Here is a 19,603-nt window from a genome sequence, read left to right on the forward strand (position 1 = left end):
TTCAGTATGAAATGGGTTCCTGAGCCATTACAATTAGTTGCATACAAGGAAAATACTGCAAAAAGGTACAAGCTACCCCCTGCAATTTTGGAGTCACAGAAGAATTTACGCCCCCTGGAATTCTCTTTTCTACACAGCTGTTACAAAGGTACAGGAGTAGCCTGACTCCTAATGAGCCCAGCTAACCTACAACAGGCTGCTGCACCAGGCTCTAAAAGTTCCACGGTTATTCTTTGCACATTTTCTTTCCGAAAAGCAGGCTGCAAGAGGAGTGGATACAGCAGTGGTTTAATCCATCCCAGATCGCTGGACATGGGCTGTGAACTACATGAGGTCCGCTCCTGATAAATGCTGTACACAACAATGTTTGATCCTGTTCTTTGCAAGTGAAGCTCCCCCTTTGGACAACTTCAGTTTCTCCCGCCACCCCCCAAATGAGCAGGGGCTGAAGCTGCATCACCTCAAGATTACAGGAGGCTGGCAATGGCAGTCACCACCCTTACTCACCTTCACTAAGCGGCCCTCTCTGCCTAGGATCAAAACCAGGTTTTGCATCCTACTGTGGTGCAATACAAAACACTGGAGGATGAGCAAGAATTGAGGAGTTCTGCATCTGCTAAATTCAGACTGTAGGTTGGAAGGGAGACCCACATGAGCATTCAACCATTTATTTATATAAGGGGGGAAGAACCCTAAATGTGGTGGTCTGAAATGTCCGTTGGGATTAAAGCAAGCCAGTACAGGTCAGGGCTTCTCATCTTCTGCTTGGAGCCCTCCAAGAGATGGTTACCAGTAAAAAAATTATGTTTATTTCAACTCACTCCCACCCCCATGGAAGGAGGCAAGGAGGTGAGTTAAGAGGGGAGGTCAGGAGCTAACAGACTTTTAAAAATGAGAGAAAAGGGATAAAAGTTTGCTGAAAATCAGGAGGAGAATAGCATGGAAGAGTGTGGTAGAAAGAAGTACAGGGAGTGAAAGGAAAAGATAGTTTGGATGGATGAACGGAAAGTGCTGAAAAGTGAGTTGTGTGTTGTTGTTTTTTAAAGAACACTTGAAGTGTACCTTCTGAACGGCACAGGAAAAGTTACTCAGATTACAGATTTTCTGGTTGATAACAAATCATGAAATTACAACTGTTAACTACTGGGAAGTTATCACGGTGTTGAATCCCTGGCCAGAATAAAAAGTTTAGTGACAACACTGGCTTCAAAGCAGTCACTGAGCAACAAGGTATGACATTTTCAACCTGGATTAAAAAAAAAACAGCAGTACAACAGTGTGTTGTAATTGTTTTATTTTGAGATTGTACTCCAATGAACTTCCTTCTGTAAAACCAGCTCTCCATTTCCTACTTGCCATGCCAGATGACAAGGTCACAGAGGAAAGATACACACAAGGCAGATCACACCCCGCCTTCTGCTTTATGAACATACACAAAACAGAATTGTCTGCAAGACCATACTTGGCCAGGGCTTTCTAGACAGACAAAAGGCATGATTCAAATTGGACACCCCGTTTGCCACACGTGTCCCTCAAGAGAGGACCACAAGAAAACTGAACTGTGCTCTAGAAGTCGGACCGACCTCTGCATGGTGGCACAGACTCAGTGAGCTCTCATGGTTCAACCCCCCACCCCCAAGACAGACATTCCCCAAATACCACTGGAAGAATCCAAGAAATGCTTACATCCGTCACATTCTAGCAGCTGCAGGCAGGGGGAGTGTCTTGGCTTGACCCTACCGGGATTTTTATGAATTCAGCTGGCCTCAATTGGGAAAGGCAGGACAGAGCCAAGAGGTCATGATTAAAACCGGGATTGCTCCTACCACGGTTGCAGACAGAACGGAAGGACCACTGATCCAGTGGGAGAAGGTCTCATTTCTTTCAACCTAGTCAGCCACTGGGAGTAGGGCGAGAAGCTCCTCTACACCTCAGCACTCCATGGTCTTACTGAGGTGGGGGAGAGCAATGCCGCTTCCATCCCCCCCCCACCCTCGGTATTTAGTGGCAGCCCAGATCCATAGCTGGAGTGGGGGAGCCAAGCCTCAGCCTCAAGCCTATTTCAGGGAGATCAGAGTTCCTGACGCAACAAGGCTCCATTGTGCGGCTGTATGAACAGAGAAGCCAAACAAGGGAAATGCTTTTTTTGTTGCTTTGCAGTTGGACACGAGGGCAGGGGAGCCCAGAGCCAAGCTCACCGCAGCAGTAGCGGCATACAGAGGAGGCTGTTCTTAAAGAGGCAGCAGCTCCCTGCTTCCAGCAAAGCAGGCAGATGGGCCCAAAGCAGGAGGGTAGTACGGCTGCAAGTTTAAGCCTAGAGCCAGCCATTTGTCAAAAAAAGGTACCGAGTCAATTTGCAAATCAGATATTGGTCAAACACTGTCGAGGACTTGAAGAATCCAAACAGCAACACCACAGAGAATTTCAAGAACAGCTGTTTTCTCCCGTAAGCGTTACAGAGCACGGTGCCAGATTATATGAAGATTTCTCTTCCTCGCTGCAAACGCCGTGGCTCTCGATTCCTGGGTATTTGTAAGCCATACTGGGCAGCAGCTTTCTGTTAATACAAACTGTTGGCACCCAAGGCCAACCTGAGCATATCCACGATTCCTTTCCAATGGAAAGGGTCTTTCTAAGAAGGAACTAAGGGCCAAACTACACATTCGTGTTTTTAAGCATTGGGCCTGGATTCCACAGACCCAACATTGGTTCCTCACAGTCACACAGTAGCTGCAGGGAATGGCTTTTAAAAAAAATAGGTTTGGAACGCTGCTGTGGGGGAAGGAAAGGCTCCTGCCTTCCCCCAAGCCATTTTCCCATGTCAAAACAGCACGGGGGGGGGGGGCTGCTCCATGTGCACAGTATACTCCACATAGAGTAGCAAAAATGGGGAAAATAACTGCCCCCAGAGCTGTTTTTTTCTGGGAAGATGACTTAGGAGAGAAGGCAGGAGCCCTTCCTCCTACCACGGTGGCTTTCTGAGCCCAAAAAAGCTCTCCTTTATTTTTTATAAGCCATTCCCCACAGCTGCTGTGTGGCTGCAGGAAACCCCGACTCAACTCTTTATAAACATGAATGCATAGTTTGGCCTTTAGATGTCCCCGGGCATGTGCAAAGCATCTTTCCCTTGTGAAAGGAGTAGCTCGTTGTCAGTCCAGAGACTGTGGCATCTGATGGTTCCATGCCTTTTTTGCTACTTGCTCATCTAGGGAACAGCCCCACAGATGCTGCGCTGCCTAAAAGTAGCCTAGGCCAAGATGCTAGGAAGTCAGCTGTATAAGGCAGAGAATGCTCAGGCTTTGCAAAGGGGTTGGACAGCTCATCTGCATTACATCTGGGAGACAACAAGCATGCAGTCTTGCTCAAAGTGCCCTGCAAAAACAATGCCAGTTGCTTCCATGGTGCAGAGCTGCACAAAACAGCACAACTTGTGTGAATTTGCATTAACACCATAAAGACTCTACAGCACACTTGTACAGGCTATACTGCAAGCACAACCATCCCTCCCGTGTAAAATCCTGGCTAGCTGGGAATACGAGACTTCTGTCACTGTGATGCTTCCTGTGGAACAGTCTTAAATCCCCACAATCACCCGTGTCTGGGTCCAGCAGTGAAGTGGAGAGAAGAGCCACTGCAGAAGCCTCTCTGAGTGACTAAATCCCCACACTCTCCCTGCCAGTGTCTTACGCAAACTGGCTTCATGCTGCTTCCTGGACCTGGTGTTCTTCATCAGACATTTCAAGTACAGGAAGCCAGGCCTTAAGGCTTCATTAAAGAGCCAAGAGTGGCTATGAAATGACTCCACAGTGCAAAACCATAGTAGGATGCCATTCACACAAGGTCATTCTAGACTCCATGCAATATACAGCTGAATCAAATACGAGGCAATTGACAGTATTTGCCCAGCTGACTGGAGGGTCAACCCTGCTAGGCAGACAATGCCACTCAGGGGGACGCAATTAATTTTGGCCTGTGCCAACTCAACCACTTCTCCTTACAGAAGATGAAGTTGGGAGGGGGAGGAATATGTCTCTGCTGGTGCCTCAGGAAAGTTAGAGATCAAGGCTAATGAGCCAAGGCACTTTGGACAGTTCAAGTCCAAGGAAACCCTGTAATCAGTTCTTTGGGCATGCATGCAGCGGTTCCCAAGGGGGAGATGGCTCATCCAGAGTTACTCATCAGTGCGTGAATGTACTCATGGCTCTATCTATGACATGTTATTCTCTTCCCAGAGGATTCTAGACCTGCTTTCGGGCACTGGATAAGACACTTCTAGAACTGCCCACATTTTGTTACCAAATAGGCAGCCTGCTGACGCCAGGGAGCTTCCTGTCTGGTTTGCCATTCAGAGGTGCATCCATCCATCCATCTGAAGGGCAAACATATTTGTGCTCAGCTCAGTCAGGCAGCCCATGGACACCCGTCCTGCGTCTTTCGTTTCATGCCAGCCAGCCAAATGGGTAGTTACCCCAAAGCGAATTATGTCTGAGTTGGGATTAAGGGCTGAAAAGAAGAAAAGCTTGCAACACCTTAGTTCCCTGCCAAAGACAGCCCAAGCCAGCTTTACTAATAGTCCTGCTCGATTCCTAGAGATAGTTCTGTCATTTACACACATCTCCTTATGCCCTTGAGGAAGGGCTGCTAACAGAAACATGGAGCAACCATTCCCCCCCCCAAAAATACTTCTCCAAATGTCTGGAACCATTATGGTTAGGATAACAACAGAGCTGAGAATAAGGGCTAAGTCCAGGCAGTCTAAGGGCATACTAATGACAAGTTCATGCTCTGGCTAGGATGGGAGCTTGCTTTCCCCATGTATTTCTATTTCTCCCCTCCCTTTTCAGGTGAGTGGTCCCCAAAAACATTTTGTCCATGCCTCCAATGTCTTCTTTTCCCAAGATTCACCTGCTGGTTCTAAACTCAAAATATGGGGAAATTCCCTAAGCCCCTTGAGCTGCAATGTCCTTCTGTACTCAAAAACACTCCTCTGGCAAGCTGTACCCAACTCACCCATGAATGAGACTCTTGGATAATGGCTGACATAAGTAGGATTCTCCCATATACTATCAGACATGTTAACTCTTTGGGCAGGACAATGGTGGGCACAGTATGATGGTGATGAATATCTTATCTCCCCCCACCCATCCCCTGCACCAGTTCATCCTGGGAACAACTTGTCTATTCCTCCCATTATAGAACCTTAAACATCCACATGCTAGAAAGTTACAGCCCCACCCTAGTGAAAGCTCCCCCCCCCGAAACCCATTCATACCCATGAAATCGAATTCTGACACACCAATCTGATAGATGGGGGAAATCCTGAGAGCTGGTAGAAATAGAGATTCCAACCCTATTACCACTCCACCTCCTCCTCCAAAGCAGCCTCTCCCCCTCGGAGATCACGGGCTCAGAGGAAAGCAGCTCTCACATGGTGCCTTTCATCCCCCCGAAGTATGCCATTGGGAAATGCAGACAAGCAGGCAGGCACAGAAAACACAGCGCGCCCGGGAGAGAATCAGAAGGCACACCGCGCCGAGCATGGCTATGACAGCAAGGAAAGACACATGGTGCTGAGCACGAACAAGACACGGGGACGCATGGCACTAAATGCAGCTATGATGGACAGATCCAGCACACCGGCAGGCTAGCAAACAGCAGCATTCTCATTCTGTACACACACACACACACACAACCACACAGGGGCTTACCACAGGCTGCCGCCCCACTCCTCCTGCCCGCTGTCACAGCAAGCCCTGTGACGCACCATCGGTGCACTAGTAGCCCATGTGCTGGGGAGCCCAGCCCTGTCAAGGGGAATGGGCTGTGTCTTGGCCTCCTCTCATCCTACTCAGCTGAGCTTCCCTGCCTGTGCTGGCTTCCATGGAGGATGACAGCTCTGGAACCGCCCACCTGCCGCTGCACAGAGTTCAAGAATTAACCCCTGCCTGCCTGGGATGCAGCACAGCAAGGAGGCAAGGGCACATGTACGCATGCATACAGGTAGTGGCAGAGCCAAGACCAAAACCCGTTAAGACTGCTGAATAGCAGGCAAGCGGGTTCTTTCAGAACTGGTGCTGCCTCTGAGTAAGAAGTCACAGTTTCTACTGGAATAATGTACCTAAGAAGGAAATTCCCCCGTCTTTTAACAAATTCCTTTTCCCTACCGTCTCCATGTCAGACCTTCCCCAGAGCTCTAACAAACTGCAAAAGTTGTAACCACACAGGTACACAACTCAGTAAAAACTGGGCATTTTGCTCACACTAATTTTGATATGCCCTGACCTGGATGGCCCAGGCTAGCCTGATCTCTTCAGATCTCAGAAGCTAAGCAGAGTCAGCCCTGGTTAGTATTTGGATGGGAGACCACCAAGGAATACCAGGGTTGCTGTGCAGAGGAAGGCACTGGCAAACCACCTCTGTTCGTCTCTTGCCATGAAAACCCCAAAAGGGGTCGCCATAAGTCGGCTGCGACTTGAAGGCACTTTTCACAATTTTAATACATTTCACACAAGTCTAACATTTTAATGCAAGTGAATTCATGCTCGGAAATACAAAAGCCCACATTTTATGTACAAAAAAAGCAGCAGCCCCAAGCATTGTACAATTCAACTTTTATCCTGTGAATCCCAAACAGTGCACTGGAATCTTCTGCATGAAGATTCTTGCCTACAAACCTGTATCAATTTGCATGCATGAATAAACTATTTTCAGACACTGAGATGCTCCACCATTAACCTCCACCATGAATATGGATCCTAATTATTCCAACTCTATGCTCTTCAAGGTGTGTGCATCTGCATAAACTAACGGATTTTCTTACCCCTTAAGTACAGCCATGGCAGCTTTTAGGGAGGTTTTTAGAAAGTTATCTTTTATCCTTCATTCTGCAAATTTGGGTTAAAGGGGTTATGCTGATGAGACGCACCCTTCACAGTACCTATACATAGCCAGACAATTTATATTTCTGGTTCTTAACCATCGCATTGGTCAGTTTCCCTTGCAAAGCTTGCTGATTTGTAATAACCTATGGTGCTTCTTTTCTTGTGTGCTAAGCAAAACAACCTTTCTAGATTTGAGAGAAGAACTGTCTCTCTATCACGGAGGAAGGAGTCAGATTCATCATTCTGCTTCTTCACAATACCATATGCCTCCTGAATCCCTTCATACCCAATAGAGCTACACATGTTATCGAGAGCCATTTTGTTTAAGAGAGAAGATTTGTTCCCTGAAGAACCTAGAATGGCCTGTGTGGTTTAGTGGTCACTATACAACTCTAGCACTGGAGAGACCCTGATTCAAAACTCACCTCTGACCCTGGGCCAGTCACTCCCTCTTAGCCTAACCTACCTATAAAAAATGCTGTTAGGGTAAACAGAATAAGGGAGAACCATGTGTACTAGCCTCCTTGGAGGAAGTGCAGTATAATAATAAAATTACATTGTACTAAAACTTCACACTCTGGTTCCAAAAAAAGACTCACATTTTGACATTTGCATGCATCTTGTCAGGCTGAGTATTCTTGTGCATCTCAAATAGCTAAAACGCTAAGTGAGAGTCCCTTGTTTATGCCTCTCACTTGCAATGAAGGTGGATTCCCACTCTGAGAAAGCCCCATTAGAAACCAGAACCTTATAATTCACTGGCAATCAGTCACATTTGCTCATTGGTTTCACATTTCCTCCACTGCTTAGAGTTACTTCTTCAACAAAAGATGTGTAGCTTCCCTTATCTTTATGGATAAGGCCCTTCTGTTGCACCTCTTCACCTGCCATCCTCCCCCTGGTGTGGATTAGTGCCCACTGGGCTTCCTTCAGGCCATTAGCACAATCTTTATTAGGGAAAGCTGAACTACTCTGAACTCACTCTTACATAAATTAGGCATTACTGGCACCTCCTCCCAAATGCCCAAGATGCAATGGATTCAGATCAGTATCCCACCCTGGTGTGACATCAGAACTGTTCATACTCATGTACCCATCTGACCTCTTACCTCACCACCTTTTGTCCTAACTGCAGGTTAGGTTTAAAGTTAAAGTTTTTAAACTTTGGACAGCTCTCAAGTTACAGAAGGTAAAGGAGAGGCCCTTAAGGAATCATGGTCAGATTATACCTGTAACCTTCCGAAAATAGTCAAGTTGGGGCAGCAGATCTGGTCTTTATAATCAAAATGTCACCATCTGGCTCTTTCCTGTGCTCCCCCCTACATTTAACCAGCCCCTTTCCTGGGGAGTTCAAATGCATTTTCTTCATACTCAATATTTCTCTTTTGCAGTCCCTTCCAGCATAAATGAGGACATCCCTTTCTTCATTCTATCAAGAAAGCAAGAACCGGATCCCATTCCCCATCTTATGGCTGTGTATATACAACTCAACAAACTAGACCCAACAGGATAATACTCAATATTCAAAGAGCTAGCGTGGTATCATGGTTAAGAGCGGTGGTTTGGAGCCATGGAGTCTGATCTGGAGAACTGGGTTTGATTGCCCACTCTTCCACATGAGCAGAGGAGACTAATCTGGTGAACTGGATTTGTTTCCCCACTCCTCCACATGAAGCCAGCTGAGCGACCTTGGGCAAGTCACACTCTCTCAGCCCCACCTACCTCACAGGGTGTCTGTTGTGGGGAGGGGAAGGGAAGGTGATTGTAAGCCGGTTTGCATCTTCCTTAAGTGGCAGAGAAAGTCAGCATATAAAAACCAACTCTTCTTCTTCTTTGGTGTCCTTGTCAGTGACACTTGGTCATCCCCTTGATACATGGCTGCAACCTATGAGGCAGACCACAGCAGCAGGCAACAGAGAACAAGAGGAGCAAGACACCAACTCCAGCCAGATGTGAACTCTGGGCCATCATACATGTGGTGGCAGCCATGAAGTGGGAACTCTAACAATACTCCAACCTGATGGCTCTTGCTACATGTGTGTGTACTGCATGGATATACAATGGAAGGTTTTTATTATGCAACCATAAACTGCAAAATATAAAAGTGTGTCAGGGCCATGGTGGAGAAATATCACCCAGTCCTTGTGGAGACCTACTGTTCAGCTGCAATGAAGAGGTATTTATACCAGCCTCTGGGTGGCAGACATGAAGATGGAAACAGGCCTTGAGGATCATTCACTACTTGTAAGAGATTCCCCAAGACATTTAAAAGTTTAGTCCATATTCTCATATTTGTTTTCGACATTGTAATCCCGCCACAAGATAACACGCATCTTCTTTTCATTATGAATGCTGCTCCCTGGACCCATCATATGACAAGATCCAAGATTCATTATGACCTGGAGTACTTTAAGTTTTGTAGTGGTCTTTAGGACATAGCAAATTTTAGATTTTGCGATAGTGTCAAGAAGAAACATCAAGCAAGAAAGGCCAATAAGTCACTTCATAGTGAGCTTAGGAAATCAAAAACTAAATATAAGAATCCATATTTGTTAACAGGCAATGAAGGAAGGGACAACCACAGCATTCAAAAAGGTTTTCTGCAGCCCAAGCTCGTCTACTATATCTTGAACACACTGGGCAGGTTAGAAAAGTCACTATGCAAGATAGGGAAGAATGCAGAAAATCCTGTATAGGCAAAATGGCTTGGAAGGTGGTAACACAGAGGATGCCTAAGAAGTAAGAGTTCATCTTTTCATTACCTTCTCTTCTGGCCAAAACCCAGTCTTGCCTGGTAAAGACGGGGGGGGGGGGCTGTGGTGCCCTGAGGGCAGTTCCAGGAGAGGACTCTTGAATACCAAATGTTCAAGCACATACTGAATGCAGCCGATTAATTTAACAGCAACCAATGGGAAGACAAACTCCCACTATAGTCCATTCGCACAAGAAAGGTATCCCCCCAATGGATACTCTTCCCAACTCAGGTGCCCCTTCTTTCTCCCTGACCACAGCGCCTTGACAAGATAAGACTCCAAGGAGCCAAGTCAATTACAGTTATGTCACCATTACAGCCACAGACTGGAGCTGGAAGCCAGGATAAGAGGGTTTCCTGGATGTTCCAGGCAACAAGCCAACATTTTTCTGGCCTTCACCACAGAAACTATGGTCAGGCAGTCACTCAAACTTCCTCTCAAACAAAGCCTATCCCTCTTAGGAGTAGACCACTCACAACACTGTACATGACAGGCAGAACCCTTCCAAAAGTCTACGGCAAAGCAAGTCCAATTTTTAAAAGGGCTTCACTTCCTTGCAATGTCTGAACAGACCCTGTGAGGATCATGGTCTACTTCCATAGAAGCAGCATCTACCAGGTTGGGCATCCATCATTTAAAGCAGCAGGCCAAAATGCTCCCTCGGCTCACAAGTAACCACCCCAGCTTACCCTTGGCACAGCAAGCCAGGGTGCTTAGTAGCCTTTTTGGCGACTCTTTTGCCAACCGCACAAACATAACAAGCAGTGCAAGGGAAGAGAATGTTTAAAAAAGATACTAGGTAGAATACATGTAACCATTAAAGGTAAAGGTAGTCCCCTGTGCAAGCACCGGGTCATTACTGACCCACTGGGTGACGTCACATCCCAACGTTTACTAGGAAGACTTTGTTTTTTACGGGGTGGTTTGCCAGTGCCTTCCCCAGTCATCTTCCCTTTACCCCCAGCAAGCTGGGTACTCATTTTACCGACCTCGGAAGGAGGGAAGGCTGAGTCAACCTTGAGCCAGTTACCTGAAACATACTTGCATCGGGATCCAACTCCTATACAAAATATACTAAGACACCACAAGAAAACCACACACTTCATTTACCTCCCATTTTAAAATATTGTGTCACTGCAACTTGGTTAAGTGGTTGAACAATCCTACCCGCAGAAATTCTACTGGAGGAGAGAAGGAGATTTATTTCCTAGTTTTTATTCCAGATGAAATTCAGTACCAGGGCCCATACTTCAGAGTACTGTTCACATACTGACCCAAGAGCTTAGTGTCTTCTTGACAAACCATCCTCATGAGACATGTCTGGTGAAAAGCAGACCTTGTACATTGCCAAAGTGGCCAAAAAAAAAAAAAAAAAAGTTCCAGATGCTTAGCAGCCAAAACCATAATGTCAGGTAAGAAAAGTACCTCCACATCCAGTGTAGGTGATGCCATGAAGTTTTGGTAAAGAGCAAAGTCACCACATTTATTCCCCCGGAAGCATGGCTTTAATAAGTACTGTCCTTGGCTGTTATAGACTTTTTGACAGGGGGAGGGGTGTCACTGAGTCAAAGCAGAGTCCACTCAGACAGACAACCTTCTTTCCCAAGAAACATGCAGCATTCCATGCTAGCCAGAGAGCTGCTCACAGTTCTAATTACATAGAAAGATAATCCAACAATGTGGATATGGGCTGGCTTCCCTTCATCCAGTCCAGGTAGCACTCAACTCCCTGCCCCTCTACATCAAAATACACAAACTCTGGCAGCTCAAAAGTATGCTAAGTCCCCAGGTCAAGACCAGCCACATTAGATACTAGACAAGGGCTACAGAGAACACATGGGATTAACTGAGTCATAAGGCCCATAAAATGGTTATTGGCAGAAGACATCTGATGCAACTGGTTCTGCCAGTTCACTCCCAAAACAAACTCATATGGACTGGAGCGTGAAAAATTAGCATTCACAAAGGTTCCTAACCCTGTTGAGCCCATAAGAACTTATAGAATTTGGAAAGAGAGTAATACTGCCAATGCAAAATGGCTGCCCCGGGAGTACAGCTAATCACAAAATGTTGGGAGGTTCCAGGCCAGCTGTCCTACAGTAGAGGAAACTGTCTGAATGGATGCTCCCCATGGATACAAAGGCAAAGGCCGCCTCTGAGCTTGTCTGAAGCACCTCCTGAACCAAGAGGCTGTGGAAACTCATTGCACATCAACAGGTACATATGGAAGCAGTGATGTGGGTTTTTCAGGAAAATCTGAACTGAAAAATTGTTCGGAAAATGTAAATATTTAAATACTGTTAGCAAAAGACGACAAAAATACACATACAAGCCTGGACCATGTATAAGCACTGGGGTTTGTCTATGCTTCATATCCTACATTTGGTCCACCTAACATGATTGATTTGCAGCACAACAGCCCTGACAACTACAGATAAACAGACTATATTAACATATGTTGAGCGGAAAATTTTCTATGGAAAAATGCAACATCGGAAACCTTTCCTGCCTCACATCACTATATGAAAGTAGGAAAGTATATCTAAACACGAAGAGCTAGTTGGTTTTGCCCAGCAAGCCGGGTCCCACTTATCTTGAATATGGGCTGTGAACTGTTGAGGCTGAAGCAGAAAGTGCGGCACTGAGAAACAGCCCTGTATTCAGACACCACATTGGGCAGATAAACAGAGGCACACCTCACTAAACTGCACTCTAGATCACAGACACTGCCAAGAACCAGTGTGCAATAGTTCTATGTAGCAATCAGTCAGATAAATCTTTATATGATGCCCTCAAAAATCCAGATTGAAATACGCAAGGGAGAAAAAAATCTGGGATGGAAAGCAAACCTGAAGACCAAGACTGTGGAATGCCAACAGTGTTGCAACAAGCCAATCCTAGGGGAAGGCAGGCAAGAAACGTTCAGGCTTGCTCTGGTCTGCTGGTCAGAATTTTTTGGGGCTCCAGGTTTGCTACTTCCAAGGCTCATGGTATCTCCCAGGTTTCTCCAATACCCTGTTGTCTGCATTAGATTTTTCCCCAATGTTACTTGCAAGATTTCTTGATATGCTTATGCGGCAGTCATGCCACCACCCCAGGCATACAAGCTGTGAGGTGAAAAAAGCAGAAGTCCAGCCCCCAAACATATGAGAAGAAACATGTTGCTTCCCTTGCCCACATGCTCAACTCCCAGCAGCCTCTGGGTGCCTGAGGGCTGAGGCAGAACCAGAACAGACAGGCAGGCAGAGTCTTGCACCAGAGACACGCCAGAGCAGGCAGCTCAAGAGCTGCCAACAGAAACTCTCACCCTTCAACTACAGTGAAAGTCCTGGTTCATCCCACCCACAGCAAGAGAAAGGCGTTTCCATTCACTTACAATCCCTCATAGTCTAAGCCAGAGGTTTCCAAACTTTTTGAGTTGTGGAGCGCTTTTCAGGAGAGAAATTCGTCACGGAGCACTTATTTTCACCTAGCACCTATATACTAAACCGAATGACAGTAGTATTTTTCTTTCCGAGCTCTTCACGGAGCACTAGGAGATGTTTCGCGGAGCACCAAGTGCTCCGTGGAGCACAGTTTGGGAACCTCTGGTCTAAGCCACAGCTACATCCGTGGGATCAGTCGGTAGCCCAGTCTGACATATTTAAGCTGTAACATGCACCCCTCCATTTCTGTGAAGCAGCTCTAAAGAGCAGCCCCCCCCCCCCCATGAAAGCATAATGGGAAAATGGAACACACTGCTGGTCGTAAGTCAGAGTCTCAAAGCACTTTTTTGTTTTTTTTACCAACGGTGCATCAGGGTATTGTTAGTTGCAGGACTACAACACATATACATACACAGGGCCTGGTATATGAGGCAACTCCTTTGAAAGAAGCAGTCCTCTGTAAGGCACCAGGGTAGATCCAGGCTTCCCCACCACCCTAGGCAAACTAAGGCTTCGAGGGACACTTCTGCCCAGGGAGGAAACAGGAAGGCTCCCCATCCCACAAGCTCACCGTTCTCCATTCTAAGCACCATGCTTCCAGCAACACCAAGAGACTGCGGACCACTGCCGGCTGTCCGTTCGGAGGCAAGGGCGGCTTAGCTGGGTAGACACCTGAGTCTAGCTTACTGTCTGCCTGCCGCTTCCTGGAATGAGTCAGGTCTTGTCTCAGCCAATGGGCAGCCCCTGCCTGGGCCGGATAGGGATAGGCGTCATTACAACCCAAATGGCATCCGAGATAACCAGTGACGCCCTGTTCCTGTGCTGTTCTCCTGTGCCGTTAACCCCTCATGCTCGGGGCCAGAGGGGAAAAAAACTACAGTGTGAAGAAAGTACATGAAAGCTGCCAAGAGTTGCGCTGTCTGGAAGCTCCACAGTAGCAGAAAGCACCCCTTCTCAAAAACATGGGAGCAAAAGAAGAAGGAGAAGAGTTGGTTTTTATAGGCTGACTTTCTCTACCACTTAAGGAAGACTCAAACCGGCTTACAATCACCTTCCCTTCCCCTCCCCACAACAGACACCCTGTGAGGTAGGTGAGGCTGAGAGAGTGTGACTAGCCCAAGGTCACCCAGCTGGCTTCGTGTGTAGGAATGGGGAAACAAATCCAGTTCACCAGATTAGCCTCCACCGCTCATGTGGAGGAGTGGGGAATCAAACCCGGTTCTCCAGATTAGAGTCTGCCACTCCAAACCACTGCTCTTAACCACTACACAATGCTGGCAGGATACTGCCCCTTACAACGTATCTTGAGACCGATAAATACTTTAACCCACCGGCTCAGAATCATTAACCCCAAAATGTCCAGCTTTTGTCTGGACAAGAAACAGGACAGGAAAATAATCAGACTTTAAAGGAAAGCTTGGGAATGGAAGTGAGTCTGTATTTTAATAGGCACTGAACCGTCAATTTAGTCTGAGGAACATCTTGTTTGTGCAGATGGCTGTGAAAGCTCAGGGGAGGGGGCTGACAGAAGGAGCCAGACCCTGCCCATTCTTCCACAGATAAATAAGAATAGCCAACCATAGTGCAGCTTTTTGTATCTGTTGGGGCCTCTTGCTTCCACACTCCTTTCCCTTGGGCTCTGGAAACTGGAAGTACATTTCATCTCACTGGTTTCCCTTTCTCTGTACTAACCATGACATCCTCTGGACTTTTTCCAGGAACCCATTCTGCTACTTGGACCCTGCTGAGATCTCTTAGAGAACACCCTGGAGCAACCATAGAAGGATGACTCAGATTATCCTTCATCATGAGGAGACTTCTAAGCAATGGACCATTGTGAGGCAGGCAGCCTAACTGCACCCCCACCCCAAGGAACGGGCTGCATTTTTCTAGGACACTACAGAGCCAGCATGGTGTAGTGGTTAACAGTGGCAGACTCTAATCTGGAGAACCGGGTTTGATTCTCCACTGCTCCACATTAAGTTTGCTGGGTAACCTTGGGCCAGTCACAGTTCTTTCAGAACTCGCTCAACCCCACCTACCTCACAAGGTGTCTGTTGTGGGGAGAGGAAGGGAAGGTGGTTGTAAGCTGCTTTGAGACTCCTTAAAGGTAAAGAAAAGCTTGACATAAAAACCAACTCTTCTTCTTCACTGTCATTCGTATGCTGCTGCTTCCATCCCAGTGAAGTTCATGCTGTCCATAACTGTCCCCTGCTCCTGTTCATGGTTTCAGTCACCTTGGAATCATTCTAACTCTCCCACCCTGCTCCAGTATAACACACATTTCTCAGAAGGATTCCAGTGCTCTGGGCCCTGTGTCCTGTTTCCAGATCTGCTGGGAGGAACACCAGGGCAAATCTGGGAAATGTATCTGAATATGCATTTTATCCAGCAGGACAACACTTATGTTTTCAGCCATTACATTGCAAACTTAACAAATGTCTGCAGCTGGCAACCAATGCAGCAAAAAGTTTGTCATTAATACATAGCTGTTTTGACACATTCATAATAACTGTTTTATGCTATCATACAGTAGTTACTCAAATGTAATACTAGGTTTTCCCCTCGGGTATGCCATCAAAAAAGGGGGTTATCTTACATTTGCACACAAGTTACAGTTTTGTGCAATTTTTGTGTGTGCGTCTGCATAACATTTTTATGGGGGTTATCTTATATTCAGGATCACCTTCCTTGTGGGTAAATACATTACTTCTGCAGAAAAAAAAAATAAAAATAGGCAAGTTCTAACACAGCAGAAGGAGCTACGCTGCAAGAAAGATAATGTTGGTGGTGCTAGCGGGTAATGCAACAGGGAAGCAGAAAGCCTGGAAAGTCACCAGCCAAATCAGTACCCACATAATGGAAAACTCCTCTTCAGATGGTACAGATAACAGTGCTATGCCATTCCACCTGTAAAAGTATTGTGCTGCAATCCTATTCAAAGCTGAGAAAACCACAACACAAATATGGTACATAACGGGAAAAGCAAGGTGATACAATTGTTTGTGAGCAATATCAGAATGGCGAAAGTATGCCTAATGTGACAACACATCAGGGGTCCCAACATTTTCAAAAATAAGGAGCTCTAAGGACCATCAGCTCTCCCACTTCCTAATGACATATGAAGGTGGACCATTTTGATAAGTACACTGTATCATGTACTTAGACATTTCCAGGATATCTACTGACCTGCAATTCAGACCCAAGGCAAGCAAAAGCAGCATGCAAGGGAAAGTTGGCCCTCTGCTGGACAGATAATGACATTGTTACTTTATCTTTAACCCATAAAATCATGAGGGCAGGCATACAGAAGAAACACCCTCCTCACAACAAAGGAATGCACAAGAGCATCTCGACAGAAATAATTCCCCGCTAGCATAGCTCCTAGTGAATTCTGTCTGCAAAATGCATTACACGTTCATTTTTATGGGAAGTGGTGACTTCACCGTCAGGGTACTCCTTCTCTTCTAGGGCTTCTGGAAGTTACAGAAGGGCATGCGTATGAATCATTCTAGACTCATCCTGCGATTCTGGCTGATCTAGTGCCAGATCTTACCCACCCTATGAGCATCACATCCTGACAGCTACCCCAAGCCAGGCAAGATGCCACCCACAGCAAAAAGCTATTCGAAAACAAAACTAGAGGAAGCCATGGCTTTAAATGTGGCCAATACAAAGCCAAGGGAACATATGTGTAATATCCCAGCACATAAGTATGAACTGCATTCCTATGCGCCTTAGAAGAAGAGATTCTGTTCTTTTCCCACTACAAGGCATTCAGTGGCACAACACTTCTTCTTCTCTGCCATTAGTGGCCATTAGCACAACACTTCTCTGCCCACAACTACATCCAACATCTTTTGTATAGGCGGCTAGAGAGCAGCTATATAGGAAATAAGCACCAGTACAGAAATCAAGATGTGCTTGTGGAAATCATATGCAGCTACTGAACCATTCAAAAACTGCTCCCAGGCAGACCACGAAAAGAAGCAGAAGTTAATGAATAACTCTTCCAGGGTACCTATTTGGTAAGGGCATAACACAGTCCTGCCTTTTTCCTAGGGGTTCAGGAAAGAAAGGAGAAAAAGAGGGCCAGTGGCTCCAGTGTGATCTAGGGCTGAACCCACACAGCAAGAATTCACCATTTCCATGCGGAGGCATTCACACTGGCCTTAGAACATCATCCACATGAGCGCTGTGTGCACCAGGGTTGCCAACCTCCAGGTACCAGCTGGAGATCTCCTGTTATTTCAACTGATCTCCAGCCGATAGAGATCAGTTCACCTGGAGAAAATGGCTGCTTTGGCCATTGGACTCTATGGCATTGTAGTCCCCCCCTCCCCAAACCCTGCCCTCCTCAGGCTCCGCTCCATAAACCTCCCACTGGTGGCAAAGAGGGACCTGGCAACCCTAGTGTGCCCTTTCCTTCACTAGCGGCCATTTCCCTTGCATTTTCCCTCTGTTGCTGGAAGACCTTTACAGGGTTTTAATTGGTTTTATAGTTACAACAATCTATTGCCATGATCCTCTGAATTCTCAGGGAAACAAGATAAGGAAAACGGTGCTGATGTGGGCCAGACCTTCTAAAACATCCAGATGGTTTGGTAATAGACTTGGGCTGCATTATTTCCAGAAAGATATTACTAAAACCAGGCTTGAGAAAGAACACACCGGGGATGGGGAAAGTGGATAACGTTGTGTGGATGCTCTCAATTAAAAAAAAAAAAAATCCCAGCTGCAGTTTGCAAGTCACGTTAGAGAAAACCATCTGTGTGGATGCAGCCTAGAAGGCTGTTAAGGCTGTTTGGTCCCTATAACTGCAAGTTGAACTGGAGAGCTACAAGTGTCTGAATATAAGGCAAGAATGACTTTGGAAAGAGCTTTGGATTCCTCCCTGATTTAAAATAAGGTCAGACACATATGCAGAGCTTCCTGTTAATGAATTTTGCCAGGCAGTGCAAGGTTTAAAGTGCCCCACACAAGAACTTCCTGCCTTTGGCTGCTGCTGCTACCACATCCTGTTTTCCTGATGACAGCCACCTGTTGCTACCGCCTCACAGCCAGGGGACTTTCATGCTACTGGAGGGCCCCCACTCAGGCCAACAGTTCAGCAGAAGCACCTTCTGCTCCCAAACCTCAACTTCTAAGGTGGAAGACACACAAAGAAATACCCATCCTCTCCCCCCCTTTCAATCACAGCTGAGGCAGGACAGCCCTTATAGTCATGTTTTGCCCGGAGCCTCTTGGTTGCGCAAAGTAGAGGCCTAGTTTCCATGGACACCATCTGGCTATAGCTTTCCCCAGCTCCTGCCAAGTCAGAATCCCCTCCTGTTTTCAGTGTTGGGGATGCAAATAGTTAGCGTCTGGAGCAATCAGCAGCTCGGATCTCCCCTTTGCCTACTTCATGAGAAACGCCAGCCGTGCCATCTTTCCAAGTCACTGGATGATGACGGAGAGCCTTCTCCCAGTCTGGCACGCCAGCCATGGCCCAGTTCCGCAGTGTTGCCAGACTGCATGCTGCACTTCGGACAGTGGTTGCAAAGTCGGAGTCACAAAATTAATACTTTAAAATGTAGGCAATATTGTACTAGATCTGTATCTGTACGAGTTAGGTGTTGGTGAGCTTCAGCTGCACAAAATATTTTATCAGACTGAATGAAAAGATAGCTAGACTTTGCTCTCCACACACCTATGATTTAGCTGTCTTTATGCTGTAGAGTTGTGTGTCACTTCAATTCTTCCCCCTCCCTCTGCATCACGCATCTAGTACAAGATTCCACCCCCGCTTTTTGCATTTCATAAACTAAGAATGTTTCTTCAATATTGCATACCCATGCAAGGTGCCTTAAAGCGTCTGATACTGTTCTTAATTAACTTGCAAAATTTTTGACCAGAAAACCAAATTTTTAAGCATGGAATGAATGTATCCATTTAAAACATACATAAACCCAACTTTCTCCCAGAAAATCAGGACCCAAGGTGGGTAGCAAAGGGTTGCCAACCTCCAGGCACTAGCTGGAGATCTGCTGCTGTTACAACTGATCTCCAGCCGAGAGATCAGTTCCCCTGAAAATGGCCACTTTGGCAATTGGCATGGAAGTCCCTCCCCTCTCCAAACCCTGCCCTCCTCTGGCTCCGCCCCAAAAACCTCCTGCCAGTGGTGAAGAGGGTCCTGGCAACCCTAGGGTAACATCAACAAAAACAGTACAACATAATTCTTAATAACAAGAAAATTACAATTAGATTAAAATAACATCGGGGGGAAATGTAAAATCCAAGACACCCACAGGCTAATTTACCTGGAAGAACCATAAGCCCTTCTAAAGAGTTCTGTCTTACAGGCCCTTAAATCCCAAGGAAGGCACAAGCATAGGTATATAGCATACTTGCATGCTTCATAATCATTTGGACTGCAGAATTCAGATTTCATTTCCTTACAAAATGGACTGGAAGTTCTTTTGATGTGTCAGAAACTTAGGGCCCAAAAAGACTTGATGCTGAGAGTTCCCTTGTTTTTTGTTTTTAAAAACAGCAAGTCATAGGT

General features: G+C 46.3%; 1 protein-coding gene across 4 annotated transcripts in view; it reads right to left on the reverse strand.

Annotated features, from left to right (window-relative positions):
• Positions 1-19,603, reverse strand: part of CYTH1 (cytohesin 1) — a 60,448-nt gene that overhangs the window by 19,800 nt on the left and 21,045 nt on the right. The window contains exon 1 of one of the 4 annotated variants that reach the window (XM_056854129.1): positions 13,631-13,739. The exons of 2 other annotated variants lie outside the window; for them this stretch is intronic. In XM_056854129.1, coding sequence (XP_056710107.1) covers positions 13,631-13,652 — 22 coding nt within the window. In that variant the 5' untranslated portion in view covers positions 13,653-13,739. Of the gene's footprint in view, positions 1-5,708; positions 5,836-13,630; positions 13,740-19,603 lie in introns of those variants that run through there. One more of the 4 variants, XM_056854137.1, reaches the window with a different exon arrangement.

Source organism: Euleptes europaea, chromosome 1, assembly GCF_029931775.1.
Source record: "Euleptes europaea isolate rEulEur1 chromosome 1, rEulEur1.hap1, whole genome shotgun sequence".
Taxonomy (NCBI): domain Eukaryota; kingdom Metazoa; phylum Chordata; class Lepidosauria; order Squamata; family Sphaerodactylidae; genus Euleptes; species Euleptes europaea.